Source organism: Pezoporus occidentalis, unplaced genomic scaffold, assembly GCF_034315485.1.
Source record: "Pezoporus occidentalis ecotype Australia unplaced genomic scaffold, CSIRO_AGI_Poc_V1 ctg48, whole genome shotgun sequence".
NCBI lineage: Eukaryota > Metazoa > Chordata > Aves > Psittaciformes > Psittacidae > Pezoporus > Pezoporus occidentalis.
The window spans coordinates 744,517-767,175 of record NW_026915813.1 but is presented as its reverse complement, the minus strand read 5'-3'; the positions used below and the strand labels follow the sequence as shown (position 1 = coordinate 767,175).

General features: G+C 38.7%; 1 protein-coding gene across 8 annotated transcripts in view; it reads right to left on the bottom strand.

Annotated features, from left to right (window-relative positions):
- The window catches only part of EVC2 (EvC ciliary complex subunit 2), a 72,922-nt gene that overhangs the window by 40,604 nt on the left and 9,659 nt on the right, over positions 1 to 22,659 (bottom strand). For 7 of the 8 annotated variants that reach the window (XR_009968037.1, XM_062636320.1, XM_062636321.1 and 4 more), the window contains 7 exons: positions 22,032 to 22,192; positions 21,459 to 21,524; positions 17,179 to 17,365; positions 15,934 to 16,043; positions 14,828 to 14,890; positions 9,964 to 10,098; positions 8,369 to 8,520 (listed from right to left, as the gene is read on the bottom strand). Coding sequence is in view for 7 of the 8 variants with exons in the window: in XM_062636320.1 (XP_062492304.1) it covers positions 8,369 to 8,520; positions 9,964 to 10,098; positions 14,828 to 14,890; positions 15,934 to 16,043; positions 17,179 to 17,365; positions 21,459 to 21,524; positions 22,032 to 22,192 (874 nt within the window). In the remaining variant the exon portion in view is untranslated. Of the gene's footprint in view, positions 1 to 8,368; positions 8,521 to 9,963; positions 10,099 to 14,827; positions 14,891 to 15,933; positions 16,044 to 17,178; positions 17,366 to 21,458; positions 21,525 to 22,031; positions 22,193 to 22,659 lie in introns of those variants that run through there. The other variant, XM_062636325.1, reaches the window with a different exon arrangement.

Genomic DNA, 22,659 nt, shown 5'->3' with positions numbered 1-22,659 from the left:
TTGAAGCATATCTTTTGTGAGAAACATCTCATCTTGGTTTTCAAGCATCCCCTAATAGAGAACTAAACAACACTTTAATTAATTGTTCCACTTGGTAATTCCTTTAAGACCTAAAAATGATCACCTTATCCTCAGCTTGAATTTGAATAGTTCCAACTTCTAGCTCTCTTTGCTAGAATAACAAGCTCTTCAGTCATTATTTTTCTGTTCTTCATGCGTGCACTGATTGATGGTGGTCACAGCAACTACAAACCTTTTCTTACTGAGGTGTGAAAGGCTGAATTCCTCATCTTTCTCCAGTCTCCAGTTCCACCACGTTGATACATAGCTTGTAACACAACATTTATTTCTTATCACACATGCAGGGTATTTTTCAGCATGCTTTGAAAAGAGATTAAGCCATTCCTTACCCACTCCCCTGCTTGTTACTTTTCCAGTCTTCTTCAGTAGTGATCCCAAGAATGAAAGCCAAAACCAAACACCATCACATTTCCTATTGTTATCTTTACCTCAGGCTTCCCACACCATCTTGCTATTCCCTGCAAGTCATTACAGACTAGACCTGATTTCATTTTGAACAAGATTGCCATGTTCTTTCTCACCCATAGAGAGAAATATGGTACCAAATTAACTCCACTCCCCAAGATCATGATGCCAAATACAGAAGGAGCAATAGGTGCAGTTCAACTGATGCTGATGTGTCAGCAAGTGAGTGATGAGGCTGTTAAGATCTGAGGTGTATTCAATCTGCAAATCCCACGCTCAGCACATCTGTGAAGAAGGCAATGAAGCAGAAGCAGCATGTGAACTGTTCCACCAATCCAAGGGTTGTAGCAAGGAGAAAAAATAATTACAGCTCTCCCAGGTCACATCCTGGAAGACAGCAGCCAGACCATTACCTTTTCTCAGCTGAAGAAAGGTTGTGTCTGCAAAAATTATAAATCTGCCTTCCACATGATGTGCTTTGCTTCTGTTCTGCCTTCTCCACCCAGCAGCCAGTGGAGTGAGACAAGCTCATCACATCCTCCAGGAGCCTTGCTTCAGGTTTTTACTCCAAATGAGGGGTTGAGGGCAGCCTTAACAAGCTGCATCAATACAGTCTTGGAGCACCAACAGTCAGTACAAACTGCAACCCTGGACATATAATAAACCAAATGCTTTCAGACATAAATTCACCAGAAGAACAATGCTTACAATCATCTAGATTAAACGTGCAATGTTTTGTGACACCTGGAAAAAAAAATCCTAACCTGACACTGTGCCTCCTCAAACCACAGTAGATCTAATAAGTTGCTTTAAATGCTCTGCACTCTGCTTGTTACAGCAATTCATGTTTAAAAGGTCTTGCATCTCTCCCTGAGCAAATTCAGCACAATAGAAATATAAGTCAATGAAGTACAGGCAGCAGATGGCAAACTATTGATGAAAAAGATGAAAGCTTCTGTTGGGCAAAGCAGACAGAGAAAGGCTGAGGACAGTACAGAAGTTATGTGGTACAAAAGTATGGGGAGAGGAAAGGTGAACAGACATGTAGAAAATGAAACTGCAAACAGCAACTGTAAAGATATTTCACTCACTTGAAGAGGAAAAGGATTTACAGATCTGTCAGAGAAGATCTGGGAGGGGAGAATCCCAGATGCCAAAAACAGAAGCAGAGAGAATGCCTGAGCATCTGATGTCCTTCACAGACCTAATAAAAGAATACAGGAAAGCAGCTAAGGTCAGGAAAGATACAGCTATAGTTAATTAAAAAAAAAAAAAAACACCACAAAAAAGGAAACCTCTCATGAACTACAAAATAATTGTGTCTTTAAGTTCTATTATTCAAATTAGAGGCTTGCAGAGAGAATTTTTGAATAGGAAAATTAATAGCTCCTGAATTTAACAGTCCTAAAATGAACTAAGCTTTCAGACACAGAGACACAAACAAACTCAAGAGTTCACAGAGATAATAAACTACTGTGAAACAACTCTGTGAAGTCTACAGAGGAGAGAAACATCAAGCAAACTCCCCTTCAGTGACATTTCCTCACCAAAACAGGAAAACCTGTGTTTCAGAAGACTTAGCTCTCATCTTCAAACGGTAGCCAATTAGTAGCATACATATTACAACAGCATCCAGAGGAGACTGGAGCCCAGTGGTAGCAGTTTCTGCCAAAGCATCCCTTCATGATACACAACACTTCCAAAAAGCATGTAGCTTAGGGTCATTTGTGGATGGTTTCTCTCCAGTGTCCTGGATGCCTTGCTGCAGCAGTGACTCAGAGCACCCTGGCACAGCAGCTGCACCAACTCCTGCTGCAGAGAGGAAGGCAGACAGGGAAGGAGAGACAAACATTACAACCACCCCCAGTCGGTGGCAGCCACTGCTACCACCTGAGCCAAAGTAGCACATCTCCTGCACCCATGGGCACAGTGGCAGTGGGACAGCTGCAATGAGGAAAGAAGTGTTAAGGTCCATGTCGCCTTGTCATACTTCAGAGAAGTGAAGCTGGTGAGACGGTCAGGCAGGGATAAGCAATGAAAGCCAACTGAAGTACAATGGGCATCAAGGGTCTTCAGCTGCAGATGTGGTTTGTTTCCTAAATCATCCATTTACTGAGGGATTAGTAATACAGTATCAGTAACTTAGGCTGTGTTTTGTGTTTTATGTTTGGGGTTTTTTTCCTGTTTTTTTTGGGTTGTTTTGATGTTGTTTTTGGTTTAGGTTTTTTGATTATTTTTGGTTTTGGTTGGGTTGGGTTTGGTTTGAAGTACCATGACAATGTGGACCCTGTGTGCAGTGCTGTGGTTTCCTCCCTTCAGCTTCTCCCTCCTTTTTTCTCTCCTCCACTTTCCATCCTCTCTCCCACTGGGTCCCGTGACAATAGAGACTGGAAACACTTCAAGGCAGGGATTTACATAGGTTGCATTACAACCAGACACAAACATTTGCAGGAGACAAACTGTGCTAAAGCAGAAGCAGAGATTATGGCATGAAGTCTGAACGGCCACCAACTGCCCAAAACCTAGTTCTTCAGCTTTCCTGAGCTGGAGCAGGGCGCGTTGTTTTCCCCTGCTCTCTGCCCTGCCAGGCTGGGTGCATGACCCTGTGTTAGAAGAGGTCTAAAGATTCTCTGTGCTACACCAGTAGCTGGACCAGCCTGCAGCCAGCTCTCAACTGGGGGAGTTCATTCATCTGTCCTGTGACGCTTACACAGCTGAGCATAAACTCAGTGTAACTCCAACATGAACCTACAGATACTACAAGAAATCTTGTCAGTAAATAAAATTGCTAAGAAAGGTAAATGACAATTCTCTAAGGATGCTTTCACATGAATGAGTCACAGGTTAATTTAAGACTTCCAGAAAAACTCAGAATGATGACAAAACCAGAAATAGGATTCTTATGATATATAGCCAAAAAAGAGAAAAAAAAAACAAACTGGAAAAAAATTGACCTAAGAGACCAGTAACTCTTCAGAAAAAATATGTAAGCACTTGATTTGGCAGCAGTTTCACATCAAATTCCTTAAACTCTCCACAGCAACATAAAGAGAGTAAAGTTATCTCAATTCCTAAATTAATCTGTTTAAAAAACATTTGAAAAATCCTGTATTTAAGAGACTGAGAATCTCTGCTTTGATTGCAGAAAGTTTGAAACCTGATAAATCAGTGATCTTCAGCAAATCAATTTAAAAACCACAGGTAGCTACAACAGAGCTGTTGCCACAGAGCTCAGAAAATATTATTTCACTGAAAAAATAGTATGCAAAAAGAGGTAAACATACTCCAGTCCTGCCTTCAGTGAAGTCATAACACATTTTACCATTGTTTTAAAAAGCACCAACTTCAGCCTGCATAATAACAAAAGCATAAATAAATATGGCTATATGCATCATGCATTAATGCCTGAGCAGGTTCCATCTTTGCTGTGATCTACTGAGATCCTTCTGATCTGTTCAGACAGGGTGAGTATTCATATGACAGAAACGGTAGGACCTATCAATCTTCTTTCAAACTGATATGGAGTAAAACATCAATAACAGCACTACTCTCAAAAGCAGACTGTTTTCTGAATGCGATAAATTGTTCTGGGTGGACAGAAGTAATGACCCATATAACGCTGAACACTATTTCTTCGCTTTGCCAATGTCAAAGAAACACGCTATTTTGGGGGGATGAAAAAAAGTTATGTATTCATTAATTTCAAAGGACTTGTTTTCTTCAGTTCCCCTATTATGAACTCCTATTACCTATTAAGCATTTGAGCTTCTATGATGGGAAAAAAAATACACAGTTTATGCACTTGCCACTTATAATTCTTATAAGAGCACTCATAATACAGACCTACAAATGTTGTGTTTATTCCATGTGTATTCACTGCATCTTACTGTCATATCCATGTGATTATCGTATTTCTGCATTGCACACATTGCATGAAAACAGAGAAATGAATATACCCTCCCTTCAGAAATTCTAGAATTTTGATCATACTTTTTAGAAGTTATGACATACAGAAATTTATCACCTCAACCGCTTTCTTGTACTAACAATGTAACTATTTCTCACCATTTTCTATGTAGGAACAGTCAAGTCTAGCTGCTGTAACAATGTGATCTTTTATTCATACTTCTAATCTAAATTCAGGGTTAAAAAAAAAAAACAACACATTTGCTCTTAGAAAATTAAATTGAGATGTAGAGGAAGAAATTTACATTTAGAAGTAAAAAGTGACCTTCTAATATGGTAGTAAATTGTTTTTGACTTTTCTGTCAAGGCTCTCTGGAGACAGTTTGATCCTGTTCTCTAGTACATTGGCCTCAATGTCCTCTACTATAAATCAGCTGTGATGCATACATATTACTCAGTGATTTCCTAATATAATTGGCAGTATGTACTGTGTATCAGCAAGCAATTTCAAGTTCACCTAGAGCTTTGACAAACTCAAGGAAGCATAGCTATATAAAAAATGAAGATTAAAAATAAAAGTTGTAATGGAAAGTTGTTTAAAGAAATTAAGTTGCATTTAACAACTATCTTCTGAGACTACGAGCATGATCAGACTTCATCACATTGGACATAAATCCCAGCTGCTCATCTCTCTTCATATTCTGTTCTAGACATATAGAAAAAGGGACCCACAACATTTTGGAACATCATCTAGGGCGCATGTCAAAATTCAAACCATATAGCTTCTCCTCATTAGGATTCATTGCCAATGAAGAACATTCAGGAATATACACATTAAGGAACCTACTGAGAATAAAAGCCAAGCTATTTTGCTGCATAATGTACATCAAAGATATGACTTATTAAGACTAAACTCACAAAATGAGTAACTAAGAAGCTTCCTTATGAAATATTAAAAGTATGTTTTGTTCTTTAGCCAATCCTCCTGATGTTGCAAACTGTCTACACTACAAAGATGTCCCTGTCCATAAATATTGAACACATGCTCCTAATGTATTTGCTAAACAATTTGGCACTGTCACTTTGTAAAAGACATTAACTATTAACATAGCTTTATGTTGTAAAGAGCACAAAAAAATCCTGTGGCTCATACTTTTCTGAGTAATTTTCTCATTTGTGTCTGGACCAAAGAACAAAGCACCAGAATGATCCCAAACATGTTTACTATCACAGTGAAATTTAAAAAGGATATATTATATTATGTTTGCAGGCTTATAAGTATGCCATGTACAGAAAATGACACACAGCTGCACCAATACATGCAGAAGGAATTACCAAACTAGTGTACAAGCAAGATGTTGGTTGAAAATGCCGAAGTATTCAAAGCTCTCTGACAAAAGCTCCTATACTTTTGCCTCCCCAAATAATAAGAACCATGATTATGATGCTAGAATTTATATTGGTATACTTATAAAAATAATGCTCAAAGTAAAAGCCTGGTTCTCATCCTCAGTATAACTACCACTCCTGTGAGACAATACAAACCTCATTTCACAGCTCCTTACAGAAAACCCAACTATTCTATTGAGTGAAACTAAATGTAACAAAACAAAATGCAACATTGTTGAAAAACTGAGTGTGTCCACAATTAGTAAAATTACAACATTTAATTGAAGCACAGAATCCATTCAAATTTACTGCAATTATCCATTAATAAATTACAAATGCAGCATCTTTCTTATGTTTTACAAATCACTATCTCTAAAGCAGGTAATTCAAAGAAGAATCATCCTATTCTGGTTTCAGCCTAGATTGCTCATAAATGCTCCTAAGGCAGTGGTACAGTATTTGATCTTTGTCTTTGGAATCAACTAAAAACCAGGATAATGTACAACAGTTTATGAAGTACAAGACTAAAATGAAACCTTTAAGGAATACAGATCGGCACCGCTTTGTCCTAACTTGCAGAATGAATAAGGAACCAACATTACAGTATCAGAAAGTGTCCTAAGTTAAATATCAAAGTGTTAACAATGAGAGATAAAAAAAGGGTTGTATTACAGCTACTGAAGAAAGCAGAAACAATGCTGCATGTATCTACAAGCATTAAAGTAATGCTGTGCCGCCTTTTTGACCAACCAGCCCACAAGAACGGGATGCATCTCACCCACCTCCAGATCCCTACAGCTGAGCTAATCAGCGCAGGCACCAGGCTTTAGGGTCAGTGGGCACACAAGCCATATGAGCAATTTTTGGAAGTCTACTTTGGGATGAGAATAATCATACCCTAGAAGTGCCCTTTTTCACCTCCGAATAAAAAAGGGAACTCACGGCAAGAAGTTCACATTGCAGAGATCCTCACTCAGTCAAACTGCACCACCAGTAAGAGAGGAGAGAAACAGGTTTGTAGTAATTGAAAACACATATTCAATAAGCACAAACAAAAAGAGGGAAAGAATAGAAGAAAACATGGTAACCACATCTGTGTTTCACCTAGTATAAAATGAATCAGAAGGTCCATTTTAAAACTACAAGAAATGTGAAGAATTGGGATAATCTAAATAGGGATTGGGAAGCACCCATTGCTAACAGTTAGAGACTGATTTGAGCCCTTCACAGTAATGTCTATCACCCTTTCAATCACCTCTCATAGCAGGAATGACTGTAACTCCGGCTACCTTTGTGGACCGTCTACTATCCTCATCCTGCAAGAGGGAAAAGCTAACTCTGAAGATGAAGGAGGTTAGTGACTGCTAATGGGCTTTTATGTTATTCACTGCAATGCTCTATCTACTTAGAGGTAGAGAAAACAGAAACCATAGGGAAAGAAGCAGAAGATATTTGTGCTAACTGCATAAGAATATTAAAAATATTTAGCCTCTGGATACATACTCAAACTAACAAATGAATCCTGGTTTATGGTTTGGAAATAATCCAGTTACGAAAATAATCCAATCCAAAGGTTTGCAAGAATATTTACCTTTGTAAATCGTATCTGAAAAGTACAGCTTTTTTGACTTTTCTTTCCCCTTGAACTAGCTAGACATTTGCTATCCCTAAAATAAATTAATAATAAAGTTACTTTAAAAAATATCTAAACCTCTTCTTCATATTCACATAATGATTTTCAGGATAAATCTTCTCAAAGCCTGAGCTGCTATATAGTTACAAAAGCAAAGACCAATATGCAATTTACGGAGATAAGTATCCCAATTATGAAATAATGATAATGCTGTTACTCTTCAAGAAAGATTACTTCCATGGTTCCTGTAACCTCTCCTTTTCAGCTTCTATGGAATTTATAGTTGCATAATACTGCCTGTAACCTGTCTTGGCAGGAGCTAATGGTGAGACTGAACAAACAATCTCTGTCCTCACATCAGACCTTTTAATCAAATTCAGCTGACAAACAGATGACCTTTAACAGCGGCACGTTTCTGTCAAACAGCCCTGACTGGCCTTTCAACAACATCAGGAGAGTTTCCCTGCTCTACCCAGTAATCACTCCAATTGCAGCTATGTGGTTTCTTTCTGGCAGCTCTATAAACTGTCATTCCTTAGACTCTGATCCAAGTGTTGAGAGAATACGCTGCTAAACAGCTATGCTGGCACCCAGCAGGGGCTCTCTTTTTCAGGACAAAAGCCAGGCTTTTGAAAGCAGAATGTGTTCAACAATAGCATAATGCACCCTTCCAACATTTTCTTGTACAACGAAAAGTTTCCCTTAGTGAACCATAAAGAGGCAAACCTAGACGTTAATTTGGACTGGAAAACTTGCATGCCTAGGGCCTAGATGGAGTTGTGACCTCTACAGTGGAAGCAGTATGAAATATGATTTTCAGTTCCCACAGATGGCTATTTAATACAGTACAAAACCCTAAGGTTTTTACGCATAAAAAATTAAACGGCAGATACTGAAAACACATTCAAAGGTTTGGTTGATAACAAATGTGATGTAAAAGCAGTAAATTCTTACTCTTCTAAAGCCTGAAGCATGTTTCCAGGTTCTTCAAAGGACAGAATATTGATGATTTGGTCGTTCATAATTATATCTTCACTAAAGAGATCACCTGAATTAAACTGAGAATGCTCCAGTTTGTGATTCTGGATGAGTTCATGCTGCATCTCCTAAAAAATAAAAATTAACAATTTACACTGAATATCTCATCTGATTTTATTGCAGTTAACTCTGGGTGAGAAGGTTCCTACTTATCTGTACAAACTGTACGGCTGTAGAGGCTACAGAGAGATACACAATTCAGATACGTATCTGAAATCAAATATACTACTTTGTTTCAAGCTGAACTTTTTGTATATAACTGGAGTACATATGAAGACATGAACGGAGAAGACAGAAGACTCTGCACTGACTTCAGTAGACTTGTGAAAGCCTTCTAGGAGGTTATCTTCTACTATAAACTTTCTAGGCCAATTGTTTTAAACTTACACAAATTATATATGGCAAGATTACAGCATCATGAGGTAAACTATGGTAAATTAATCCTATGAATGATGGAAGTGACTCAAGTTTGTGGTTCGGAGACTCCACTGAGACTAAAGGCTAATAAAATTACCATACAAAACCCCACTATAAATATTTGATTCTTGGACCAAACTGACCCTTTTTCATTATTTCATTATCACAGCTTTTTCTGTAAAAAGAAACAAGGCATGACCTTTTCATTTAAAGGAATATTTTTTCCAGACCTAAAAGTTGTTCAGGGAGTAATTTTCAATCACAGAAAATAAGGCTGGAAGTGATTTATGAGCTCCTCTGGTCAGTCCAGGGGGATGGGAGATCCAGCATGGTCCGTGCAGAGAAGGGACTCAAACATCTGAATACGTGTCTCTTAGAGGTCTGCTCTAATCACTGTGATATTCTGACTGACGGCTCTAGCTCTCTCCCATTGAAGCTGCTGCACTTTACATAAATACATAAACAATTAATAGAAGCATAGGGTGGAACTTGGATCAACTTGATGAATATTTATCAGATTTTTATTTTCTCTCTCTGTCTCAGTATGTACAATCTGGCACAGCCTGGATAAAGAGCACTGAAAATGCTTCATCCCCAGAATCCAACTGTTTTGTCCAGTCACTCCATGAAATTAAAGCACATCCAAAGAACCTAAATTCAAATCCCTATTCCTGATAATCAGAAATACAATCTGGAACAAGTCTCCTGTGTTCAAGGTAAGTGGTCTGCTCCCTCAGCAAATGCTTATAACTTACAGACATCCCGCTTCTCACTTTGAGGGATAGAGAGGACGAAGAGAGGAATATGAAAGGAAACTAACAGACAAAGGCTAATTGCCCTCCAGTCTGAAGCTAACATCCAGGTACTGACAGCAGTTCTTTTGATCAGATTATCATTCTTACACTCCCTCTAAATCTGATTGTGCTAAACATTAGAGGTTGTAGAGATTGTATTACCTGCACATGCAATCCATCACTTGGTGGCTTTTTATTTATCTTTAAAAAGTCTTTAGACTATCTGTATTAGTTGGCAAATTATACCATCAGATATAATCAACAAAAAGTTTAAAGAGAATTATGGACAGTATGACTTACCTGGTTTTTACTGCGGAAACTCCATTTTAATATTTGGGTTCGGTAAATGATGAAAAAGACAGCACATGTCAGTACGAGTGAAATAAAAAAAGCAATGAAGAACCCTGAAGCATGGATGGCATGGCTGTACAAAATCTGAAATTAAAAGACCACGTTATTAAAATTACGTTTTGACTATATATAAAGATCAGACTCAAAGATTATAGCTGTAAGAAAAGTAGCAAATTATTTTTAAATGGCTTCACGCAACTTCAGGGTTCCTCAGCATTAAGTTAGAATTTCTATATTTCTATTAGAATTTTCAAACACGTGTCTATTTTCCGAGGTTTTCAAGACAGCATGGTTTGTTACATTCGCCTACTCCAAATTCTTGTGTAACTTCAAGCAACAGAACTCCCACAGATTGAATTTAGGCGCTATGACTTTTGGGTGTCCTGTACTTAACAGTTGGTTTTCCACTGTTGACAAACTCTCCTAAGTCTAGTTGAAACTGACGGCATTTGGTCTTGCTCAGAGGCTCTGAAAATTTGCTCTGATGTTGCCTACCTTTATTTAATGGATATATCTCGATTTAATAAAACTGAGTAACTACCACAGGGAAAAAGCACCAGTATGACTTCAGCATAAATATATAACTGACAGCTGACAAAACCATCCAGTGTGTGTACACCCTTGCAGTTTCTGCATGAGCCGGAGTCGGAAAAGAATAGCCGGAGCACTGGAACAGCAAGCCAACTAACAACTCTGTAGACCTTTCCTTTCAGTTTAACTTAATCTTTAAATTGAATTGCATTAAAAATTAATCTCTACTTCATGCTCCATGTAGCAAGAGTTAATTCAGTGTTTGTTTAGTTCATTGAGATCTCTGAATGAAAAACAAAGCACAGCTATTAGTATAATATTTCACCACAAACTAATCACTCTGCTGGGGTTAGAAAGTGTAAATAATTAACATGCTTCTTGCAGGCTGGGTTTGGTCATCTCTTGGAACAGAAACCTGAAAGCAGAAACCATGCAGTCAACAGTAATTCTGCATAGGAAGCAATACTCAAACATGGTTCACAATTTGAAAAGGATTTATTCCAATTTAACACTAGAATTTTATGCTTTTACTGCCTAGTTTTTCTCTGGTTTTGTACACTGAAAACCTGTCGTATCTAACTGAAAGGAACTGCCTCATGTCAGACTCTGTTGTTGCACAGGTTCACCTCCTCAAAGCTGCTGGAGATGCTCAGCACTCACTGATTTAAAAATAATTTCAGTTGTGGAGACCTCATAGCGGCCTTCCAGTATCTGAAGGAGGCCTTTAAGGATGCTGGGGAGGGACCCTTCATTAGGGACTATAGTGATAGGACAAGGGGTAACGGGTTAAAACTTAAACAGGGGGAGTTTAGATTGGATATAAGGAAGAAATTCTTTACTGTTAGGGTGGTGAGGCACTGGAATGGGTTGCTCAAGGAAGCTGTGAATGCTCGCTCCATCCCTGGCGGTGTTCAAGTCCAGACTGGACAGAGCCAGCCCTGGGTGACATGGTTTAGCGTGAGGTGTCCATGTCCACGTCAGGGCACTTGGAAGTTGATGATCTTAAGGTTCTTTCCAACCCTAACTATCCTATGATTCTATGAATTAGGCAATGATGTCAGTATCAACGGAATCATCAAGGCATTAATACAGGCTACTATTTGGCACTTGCACAGCTCCAAGAAGATCCAAGATTTACTTCACAGAATTGTACATGTACAATCAACAATTGCTCTGACAGACAGGGGTGCGACTGGCTTGTTTTTTTTTGTTTTGGTTATTTTTAATGTGCTTAGTCTAAAATAAGTAAACCCTTGAAGCACCTTGAGGTTCACTAAAAAGTTCTGGGACTAAGTATTTATCTGAGTAAGCCACCCATGTGCTGAATTCCTTCTAATACATTTCAATATCTTTTAAGTTTTTAATGGAAACAAGAAAGAAAAGAAAATGAGGAGCAACACAATAATTTCCCAGTTCCATGTGTAACTACCATCACATTGTCTGAATGTTTTTTCTTGATGTAGCTTTGGCCAATTGCTCCCATTACAGTCCTCTGTACCACTGGGTGGCTGAGTACCAGCTCTGTCCTCACCTCACTCTGCAGTGCCCACCAGTTCCTTGCCATGAGCTCAATTAAAGCTGCATCACTTTGTATCAAAATATCTTCATTTGTTAATTCATCTGAAAGATGTTTCTGTAAATATTAAGTAACTCCCCTTCCTAAACAGTGTTTAGCCCTACACAGTTCAAAAAGGTTTAGCTCATATCCCTTGAACTGAGACAACAAACATCTGTGTGGGACTTGGAAAAACTGCAATTCTGAAGACCATCTGCTGTCCCCAGCTTCTCCAGTCACACTAGGTGGCCAAGAGGGAATCATAGAAGGGTTCTTTAGCTATGCCATACCAAGGATCTGCCTGTGGTCTAACCACTTTCGATAAACAGGAGATGCTGTACATAATACTTAGGAAGAAAAAATGCTGCTTTGGAACTACTTCATTTTGCCTGAACTCACACTCATTTATCTCCAAGCACTCTGTGAAATTTAGGGATCTCTCCAGGCTTCTGGGGAAAGCAGGAACCTGGTGAAGCTGAAATGGAGCTTGTTAGCTTTTGATAGAGAATAAGCACTGACTAGAGAATTACCTGTACTTTCTAAGTAAAGTCGAGACCTACAGCAGCACAGTCAGTCTGCACCAGGGCAGGCAGCTCTGTCAAAAGTTAAGCTCCAATGGAGAAAAATGGAAAGAAAATCATCTGTGCTTTTACATTTAAAGTAAATGGGTTCTGGAAAGAAAGTCAATGTCACTGGGGGGCTGTACCTGCAAGCAGGACACAGTAGGCGCCTAATGACATCTAAAAGCATCACTGTGGATGGTGCGGGCAGGTGCTAGAAGAGCCCCTGCACAAGCCACGGTGCAGGAGCACTGCTGGCACTGCAGGTCAACCTTCAAACCACTGACACACCAGGAAGCCTCAAGACCCACATCTGGAGCTAACTTCTTAAGCCATTCCCAAACTGGAGAGAGGCATTACAGGCCCACGTTTCTTTCACAAACTGCTGCACTTCTGCTAATTTGAAGGATGCTGACAGAAGCAAGCCTGGAAAAAGTCAGATCAAAGTAATATCTGTGCCGTGCAACATGCTCAGATGGGAGAACTTTCTTTTGTCCTTTTCACTACAGCATCAAAACCACACAGCTAAGGGCAGAGGCACTCAGTACTCACAGCCCCTGAAGCATTGCGGGAAGACATCTGGCATGGACACTCACATGAGCAACACATATTTTTTTCATAACCCACAAAATTACCTAGTCACAGGCAACCAAGCACTTTCTTCCAGTGGCACAGAAGAAAAATCCACAGGGTTTGTAAAACTTTCAAGAACCACACAGTAGCCAAGTGTGCAAGCAAACCATGTGAAAGCTGACAGAACCAACTTAGCATGGCACTGCCATGTCTACACAATTAACTCTCTTTTCTGCCCCCTAAGTCAACATTTATTATTCACGTAATCACAAGTATGTTGGCTTTACCACACTCATTAACAGGTTTAAATAATGATTTTTAGTAAATATAATCTGAGATTTAGAGTATTTATGACAGCTGAAGGTATGGATGAAATACAATACATCGCACCTTTTTCAGCTAATCATAATTTCCTTGCACAAACTGATTTCATTCTGAAATGCCTTATGCTTGGCCACAGTCCAAAGGCAAACACTATGAATGTGAAACATGAAGTGTTCTGTAATTTCTAGGCTTTAGTTTTTAAAAATTAACAGCATTCTCCACACACCTTTACCACACATTTTAATTACAAAATCTGTTCATTTAGTAAGTCCAGATGCAGCTGAGCCAATTTTACCTAACTATGGAACAGTCCCCAAGAACCTGTTGAGGTCTAAATATCAAATTCAAGTTGGAAACCCCCACACTATAGAGGTTTTAAGTATAGTAATAGCAGAGACCAATGTAGCTTATAGTCTTAGCTTAGACATCACCAGTGGCTGTAGATCAATTCACACTGAACTCTACAGAAAACTATTCACAAAGCTATTTTTCTAACCCAGTCTGCATGGCTTACACCTTTAATAATATGAGTTTCCAAAAAATACCTTTATGGTAATTCCAAGCATAATTCTTAGCTATACAAATGTCCAATCCCTTTAAATCTTACTAGAACAGTAAGCTCTCTAGCCCATGTATAGTTTTACTTTATATCATGTTTAATTCTGGCTTCCATTTTAATAGAGTGAACACCTGACCTTCAATTATGAGAAAGCCAAGTCTGGACTTATTATACTGATACTTAAAATTATACTAACAGAAGCTCAGAGGGCAAGAGATTCCCAGCAATAGAGAATACTGGAACAAGAGGTCCCTGTGCCCAATCTCCAAATAGACTACTGATTTTAAAGGTAGAGAGAAACTCATGGGACAGGCCCATGGAAGGAATGAGCAGCCTAGTCCTCAAGGCCTTGTCAGGCATGCCCCATCCATATGAACTTTACATTTCAAATTATATAATCGTGCAAAAAATGTTCCAGGGTAAACCAATTTTTTTCTGCCTGAACACAAATAATCACAGTGATCTTGCCAACCAAGTCACAGCTCCTTAAGAAAAGACCCCTTGCAACACAGCCTGTCAAGGTAATAAGGGTAGGGGAAGAAAACCAAGTTTGGTGAACACATTACTCATTACTCAAGCAATAACAGGGATGGATGCAGTGATCCATCTTAAATAAAAATTATCTAGAATAGTGCTGTTCACTGCATTCAATGTAATTTTGAAGGCTTATCTGGCCTTTTAGAAACCATAATAGGAAATCATAGAATTTACCTTGGTCTTTTCTTCTTCAGTTATGGTGAATGATGCTGTCAGTGATACGAGATGTGTTGCATTCTGAGATACAAAAATATTACATGCATGAAAACAAACATGCAGCAAACAGCCCAGAGTCCCTAGAAAACCCTGTGTTTAGAAGATAAGCTATATTTCTCATTAAGCTTAAAGCTGAAATAAATCTGTCAGGAAAATGCAGTGTACTTAGGAGTAACACTAACAGACATGGAAGCAGCTACTCTGTGGGATACACTCTCCCGCTAATCACACAGAAGCATATTCCGGTGCTCACAGAATCACATGCCTATAAAGGCTGGTTGACTTAAAATGCACAGAACAGGAGCCACAGGCAGTGCACGTCTCTACTCTTACAACTCGCTGTTTTTTTGAAGTCTCGCTCTCCTCTATGCTAGTAACACTCTCATGCATGCTGAACATTTTTTCCTCTAAAGCAAAGGAGATACAACAGTTGAAATGAAAAGACATGTGCAGGTTCTTTACATGCAACAATGAAAGCCACATAAAAAAAGTATCAAGCCATATTTTAGAATTGGAAAATTTTACTTTGGAAGAAAGCAAAGAGACAGGCTAACTCCAGCATTCATTAGATCAGCTGTCTCAGAGCCTGGTGCAACTGAGTTCTCAAAAATCAGCAAGGATGAAGATTTCTCAGCTTCTCTGGACAATCTGTTTCAGAGATTTACAACTCACACACTAAAAAAGTGTTCTCCTTACAAGCAAAGAGGTTTTAGTTTACTTCAGCTTGTTTTTTAGTTAAAATAAATTCTTTTTCTGATAAAAAATGGTAAAACTTTCAATCTCTCACAGACTAAACTGGAAAGAAATACAAAAAGCAGGAAGAAAAGCTACAGGACAACACACAAACATACTCCCCCTATTTAAGGACGTCTAGGACTTCCTAAGCCATAAAGGGTAACTCATGTATTTATAAATTTATGGTAAGCAATCAGACAGCCTAAGAACTTAATTTCATTACATGCAGGCCTCATTGCTTAGGCAAACAAGCACCGCCTTGGAGATTCTTTTTAATTTATGTTTTTACAAAAACGGTGAAGAGCAAAACAAAATTGTAAAGGAAATACCTGTGATGAACTCTTGAAAGTTAGCTTTGCAGGCAGCATCAAGACCCTGCCATCCCATGTTTCTTTTGCGTCAAGAAGTGCAGAGTAGTTGACTGCAAAGTATTCTCCACCTTTTAAAGGAGAAAAAAAAAACAGCTGTGTAGATTAAGCAGGTGAGGTACACCTGACAGTGCATTAGTGGCCTCTAAGTATTGTGTCTGCATTTTTTTGAACAGTAGCTATACCGACATGAAAACAACCCAGTACAGTTGTACATCATTTTTCAAACAAGAATGGGAGTGAATCTCTGAAGAGTGGAGCACCCAGCTGAGCTCAGCTGCAGCTACAGATGTTTGCAAAATTTGAAAAGTAAGTTCAATATGAATAAAACATCTGAGGAGCTTTCTGGGTGCCCCTTTAGACTTACGCTTCCTCAACAGCAAAAGTGCCCTCCTAGGAACCCAGCTGCAGTAAACTTACAACACTGAATTCAAGGGAATTCAGCAGAGGAGGCAGCCAGAGCCTAACAGCATAACTCAGAGAGGAGAGATTTGGATAGATTTGCTTTGTCCCAGGAGAATTATTTGAAGATCCCTGGCAAAGGCTTGAGACTGTACTGGAGCTTTTTCCTTCTGAAACAGCAGATGCCCCGCATCCAGAGTAATGGCCACATGAGCCCAACTTGTTCCAACAGTTCCATGTCCTTTTCATGTTGAGGACACCAGAACTGCACACTTTACTCCAAGTGAGGTCTCACGAGAGCAGAGGGGCAGGATCACCTCCTTCGACCTGCTGGTCACGCTCCTTTTGATGCAGCCCAGGATACAGCTGGATTTCTGGGCTGCAAGTGCACACTGCCAGCTCATGTTCATTTTCTCAATACTTCAGCAAGCCAATCTGCCACGCTTGGCTAAAGAAGGAAGCTTTGTCAGGTATGATTAAAATGGCTTGTGCAGCAGCTTTTAAAAATACCCAAAATGAACAAATACTATCATGAAAGGTTCTAATTAATTTTGATGGTAGCGACTTTTACAGAATACAGGGCCTCAATTCTGTGCCTGGGAGATCAGAAGCAGTTCAAAGGTGGGAGTCAAATTATGAGCTAATACAATTGTAAACTGCAGCACAAAACCTCTTCCGAAGTTTTTCACCTGTATTAACTCATAATCAGAAAATTTACACCAGCAAAAGTAAGTAACTACTGTGATTTGAACAGATGCTCTTCCACATCTGTAATCCAGGGTAGATCCCTGTAGATTTTGTTACCTTGCAAGACTCCTTTGCTATAAATCTGTATGCCATCTGTGGTCTTATTGCCACTGTTTTTTTGAACGTGAAGACCAGTGATATTGTCCAGGAGGATAAGATCTGTAATGTTTGTTGAGAGCAGTGTGTTGGTGTTATTAATCAGAAGTGTGATGTGTGCGATTTGAGGGTCATGTTCAACATCCACCTGAAAACAGAAATATTAACATTAATGGTGCAAAATGGCTGTACGTGCATCTCTAACATCAGAATTCATAGTCTTGATTACTAATAAAAGTTCAGTATATGTGTAAACTTATTTTCTGAATGCATTCTGAGAGGCCTGCAAGTGCCACTCCACTCTCTTTGATCTCCAGCTCCCAAGATTTTAATCTTTGGTATGTCAGGCTGTTGCTTGGAGACAAAGGGACAGAAACCCACGAGCTAGAAACCCAGCTCATGCAGAACCAAAAGTGAAAATAAGACCTTGAGCGTCCCTGTGATACCTCATACAACACAAAACTGTATCAGAACCTTAAAAGCAGAGTCTGGAAAATCCTTAAACTTGAACTTCTGTACCATGAAGATGTTTCTTTAGCAAGCTGCCCTTGCTGCAGATTCATTCTCTCTAAGCAGTTTTGGTCTGTATTTCCCTTTGCTCTCAGGAACCACACTCTCTGAAGGGTGCTGCTGCCTTGATTCGCCCCTCCCATGAGAGGGCTTGATGGAGCCACAGGTGGGCTTGGAAGTCCCATCCCTACTTCCAGTTAGTGGTGAAGTTCAGAAACTAATCACCAACCTCTAGCAACATGCATCAACATTATTTTATTTACTTATTCCACTAGGCCATTAACTGTCATTGAATAATTATACCCTCTCAATAAAATTACTTTGAGCACAGAGTTGCTTACTGACCTCTCACCTTCCAAATTGTCTCCTGATATAACTCATATTAAACCAGAATTGCCTAAAGCTTTATCAGGTCTATAATATGCTGGCCTATAGTACATCCTTAATGTCGTATCAGGCTTCTAATAATGACACTAAATTAACACTTATTTTACTGACCAAAGTACGTTTCAGGCTGAACCTTTCTCTTTTTTCCTCTTCCTTTCTAGTCTGTATCACGACACACACAAATGGAAATAAAGCAGCCCCCAGAGAAATAAGTTCTAAAAACATGAATTGTGCGACAGACTTCAGAAATCACACCAGAGTTTGTGGCAGCCACAGGGCCTGTCATATGTAGTTATGATTTCATTGTAACACCATTCATCTCTGCATTTCATACTAATTGAGTAGAGAATCAGATTACAGTTTTAGGATATCTTATGCATCAAGGAGAAAAAAAAACTTTATTGACATTGCTTTGTTTGCATTTTCCTATGTAATTAAATATCTAATAATGTACTACTAATAAAAGTACATTTAATAAACCTGTTTAACTTAAGTGTTCTACACACAGCAAGTTCAACCCTCAACTGTACAGAAGAAACAGATTTTATGGAAGAAAAAACCCAACTATTTATTGTACTAGATTCTGCAAATAATTGTCAGCACATATAAAAATAGGCTTAATCATGTTTGTGAGGAAAATATTAGCAATTTCATATGTTTGTACATCATTAATTATACCCCAACACTTATGAGACATAACTCCACTATATATTAAAAATGTGATATATTTGGGGCAGACTTTCTCTCTCCTGGTTTCTGAACTGGCATGATGCAGTCAATATGCCTTTCAAACTCTCCTGTGCAGTCACAAAGGCTTTAAACTTCCTTTAAAAAAAGCACAAACAACATGAAACAGGGAAAAAAGCCTCAAAGCCACATAAAGAAAATCCAAAGCCACAGAGCAGAGAACCTGACCCAATCACAAAAACAACACACCTTGAAAGATTCGAGGTTCAAACTACACAAGTTGTTAGCACTACCTTATGCTCCACAGTAAGTGTGGATTGGCTTGTGCAGACAAACAAGTATGCACCAGCAATAGAGGACGCTGGGGAAAAAGGAAGAAACAGAAAAACTTTTTCCTCCCTTCATTTTACCACACCTTTCCCTTGCCTTTCTGTGAGATGAAGCAAAAAAAATGAGGATTTCAGGGCCTCTTTCTCTGCTTCTAATTAGGCACAAATATATTCCTTTACATTTGCGGTGAAGGGATGTAAACAGTAATTTAGATAAATTCCTACAATAAGATAGGCAGAGAAAGTTGCATGTGTATATTCACAGGCAGGAGGGGGAATATGGCAGCATTAGTCCTTTCCTTCCCCTGGGCAGAAGGTTTAATGCATGCTCCAACACACCATTCATTCTCTTTCTTCAACCAATTTTGCACTTTCTCTTCAGTTTCTTTCATTTAATAAAGTTCTTAATTCAGTGACTAAACATAACATCCCTTCAGAGGTATCCCAACCATACTGCCTATCACCTACCACAAGCAATGTAGGAATAATGTTGGCAGTAAGTTAGAACAACTAGAAATGGGAAAGGATTAAAAAAAAAATGAAGCACCATAGAATCAAAGATAATCTGTAATGCAAGAATACTTAGAAGATTGAGACAAAAAACGCGTAAATGTATTAAAAGCCAAATAGTCAAATTTAAAGATTTACTTCAGTTTTGTTCAGGATTATTGTCATGATGAAGTACTGTTACAAAAAAGTTCATGTCATAATATGGAATGAGGCTCTTAAAGGAGTACACTTCTAGAAAGAAGGAAAGGACGGGGTGCTGGAAGCACAGGTAAAATTTCAATAAGGTTATTTCTGTGATGAGGTGTTGGAAAAATCCTGTCTCTGAGAGGTATACATATGTCATCTCCATGCTTCGAGGAATCACTCATGTTTTAAATGGAAAATGTGCAGAATATACTTTTTTCCATCTAAAACAGCTAAAGACCACCATATGGCCAGTGTCTCTCTTAGCAGGAAAGCATCTGTTCAGATGAATTAGGACTGAACTAGATGACAAGGTAAGCAAAGGAAAATAAAATATGAACTACATTTAAATGTGGAAAACAATCATATACAATTGCATAGTTTTCTGTAATTCACACCCAGAGGTCTGCAAAATTATTTTCTGATAATCCTTGCATCTATAGCAGATTAACCTCGATGTACAGCAGGATTTCACAATTTTTAATGAGCCTGTGTGAGGTTGTGCTATAAACAGCAGGAAAAACCCAACACGTAACTACCTCAAACTCTTTGAGAGGCTCTGATATAAAAATTGGGAATCTACAGTTGGAAAAACAGAAGGATCTGTGTTACTGCTTCTTATGTCTGAAATGCTGACTATTCAGCCTTATTAATTATGATATGCTGCCATTTCAATAAGAATATTACAGGTAATTTATGCCATGAGATGAGATGCATATTCATTCTTCTCTACGCAAATGATCTGGTGCAATTTATAACACCACCTCTTCTGTCCTGGTTTCTGAAACTACTCTCATATGCAGCATTTACTGAATTCATGCTTGTCTTAAAATTGGATGTGCTTTCTCTCTCCAAGGGACAGGTAAGAAAAACTGTCTCTAAACAGAAAAATTCAGACTTGCTCCATCCAGTGTAAAAATCAACCAACTAATCAACAAAAACAGGGAAAAAAACAGAAAGGAGTAATAACAGTGTCGGTAAATCTATCAACCTATGCCACATGAAGTAAAAATAAAAAGGAAGGTTTAAAATTTCCTTATATTAGGGAAGTCTTTGCTCCTCATAAGCATTTCACACACGTCAAATTAAAGCTTTTTTCATTATATACTGTGCAGTAGCTGTGTCTCACTGAATATGCAGACTACGACATGTTGGTTCTTCAATGGATGTGTGATAGGATGGCCAAAGATGCAGTGGGCATCACAAGGCCCAGTGCCCTACTCTTCAAAAGGAGTCTACAGGTGACCCAGGTAGAGCACCCATGACTGAGACAGAAGAATATCTCAGAAGGCTTATCTCATCCTCTAAAGAAGTTTGTCTCTATCTCTACCCAGCCTTGTGGCTGATTTCTAGAGTTCACTGGGCTTTGTTCATTTATAATTTTACAGATTCACACGGAAGCATTTAGTTTTACGACAATCCAAAATCCCCTGAAGTCAAGAGAACATTTCACTGACTTCAGTTTTGACTCAACAATGCAAAACTGTGCCTTTTACAGAGGGTGTAACCATCTTAACATCAAAAAGGATGTTCTCCCAAATACTCAGCATTTGCACAATTCTGTTCCCACTTTTTAAAGGACATTAAGGAACAAACTTCCTACCAAATTAACAAGACAAATATAAGAAAACTTACCACACCACATTTCTGAAGGGTTATTCCAAACCCAGAAGAAACTGACACATTGGACACATCTTTAATCTGGAAGAAGGGGAAAAGTCTACATAGTGTATGAAAATATAATTCACAAACTGCAGCACAAGTTAGAAAGGTAAATAATGAGATGAGAAAAAAGTAGTGGTATTGTCTTCAAATTTAACAGCTTTTTTATTCCAATAGCTAATCTTTTTTTCTAATCTAAATTTGTATGAACTACTTATTCCCACAAGTAATTACTAGTATCTTAATTGATATATTCATCTTTGGCCATCACAATTCTCTAACAAAATATTCTCTGCATAACATTATCAGACTTCACAGATCCATCTCATTACTAAGTGTCTACCAAAATTTACACAGCAATCACGTAGTTTATCTGTCACAATAACTCTTTGTGCATCTCATGAGTTTTTGCTGCTAAAGCCATTTCAAGTGATCATAACCACCTGAGACAGAACTAGAAATGTACTAATTGGGTAGTAAATTCCCAGCTTGTGATATAATTGCTACAATCCTGAGAGTAAAAGTTGCAAACCATCTATTACTGACCTGGTGGAGGTTAACAGAAGACTCTCGTTTGAACAAAATCTTATTTGTCCATGAGGGTACCAATGTAAACAGCGAATGGCTCCACTGATTGTCCGAGGCTGCAGAGGTCAAGAACTGGTGAGGGGCTTCACTTTCTTGAGTGGCCAGAAGTAATGGCATTGCTGCAAACCAAGACAAAAGTATGCATTACAGCTAAAGCTGGCTCCTGTGCGGCAGACACTGGGTGCAGAGTCCAGGCATGGATGGGGCTTGTGGTACCTGGTACTCTGTGTGGACACTGCAACCAGCATGCTCTCCCTCAAAGCACTTAAAATCAATACAGATAACACAGATATGAGGCCATACAGGAAACAGAGATGGGATTTGCCCCCCAAAACCCAGCAGGACTTAGAACAAAAGTGTTTCCTACGTAGGGAACACACACATACCCCACAGAAAAGTTATTGCCATTTAAATGTAAAGTGTCTAATTCATAAATTAAAAGGTTCCAGCCTTAAATCAACTGTTAGTATTTCAACACAAAGAAATTTTCAGCAAAGCATAAATAATTGAAGCACTTAACAGTGTGAGAGGCCTCAGTGTTAAGGGAGCTCTGCTTCAAAGATACCATCTGCCAATTAACCATTAA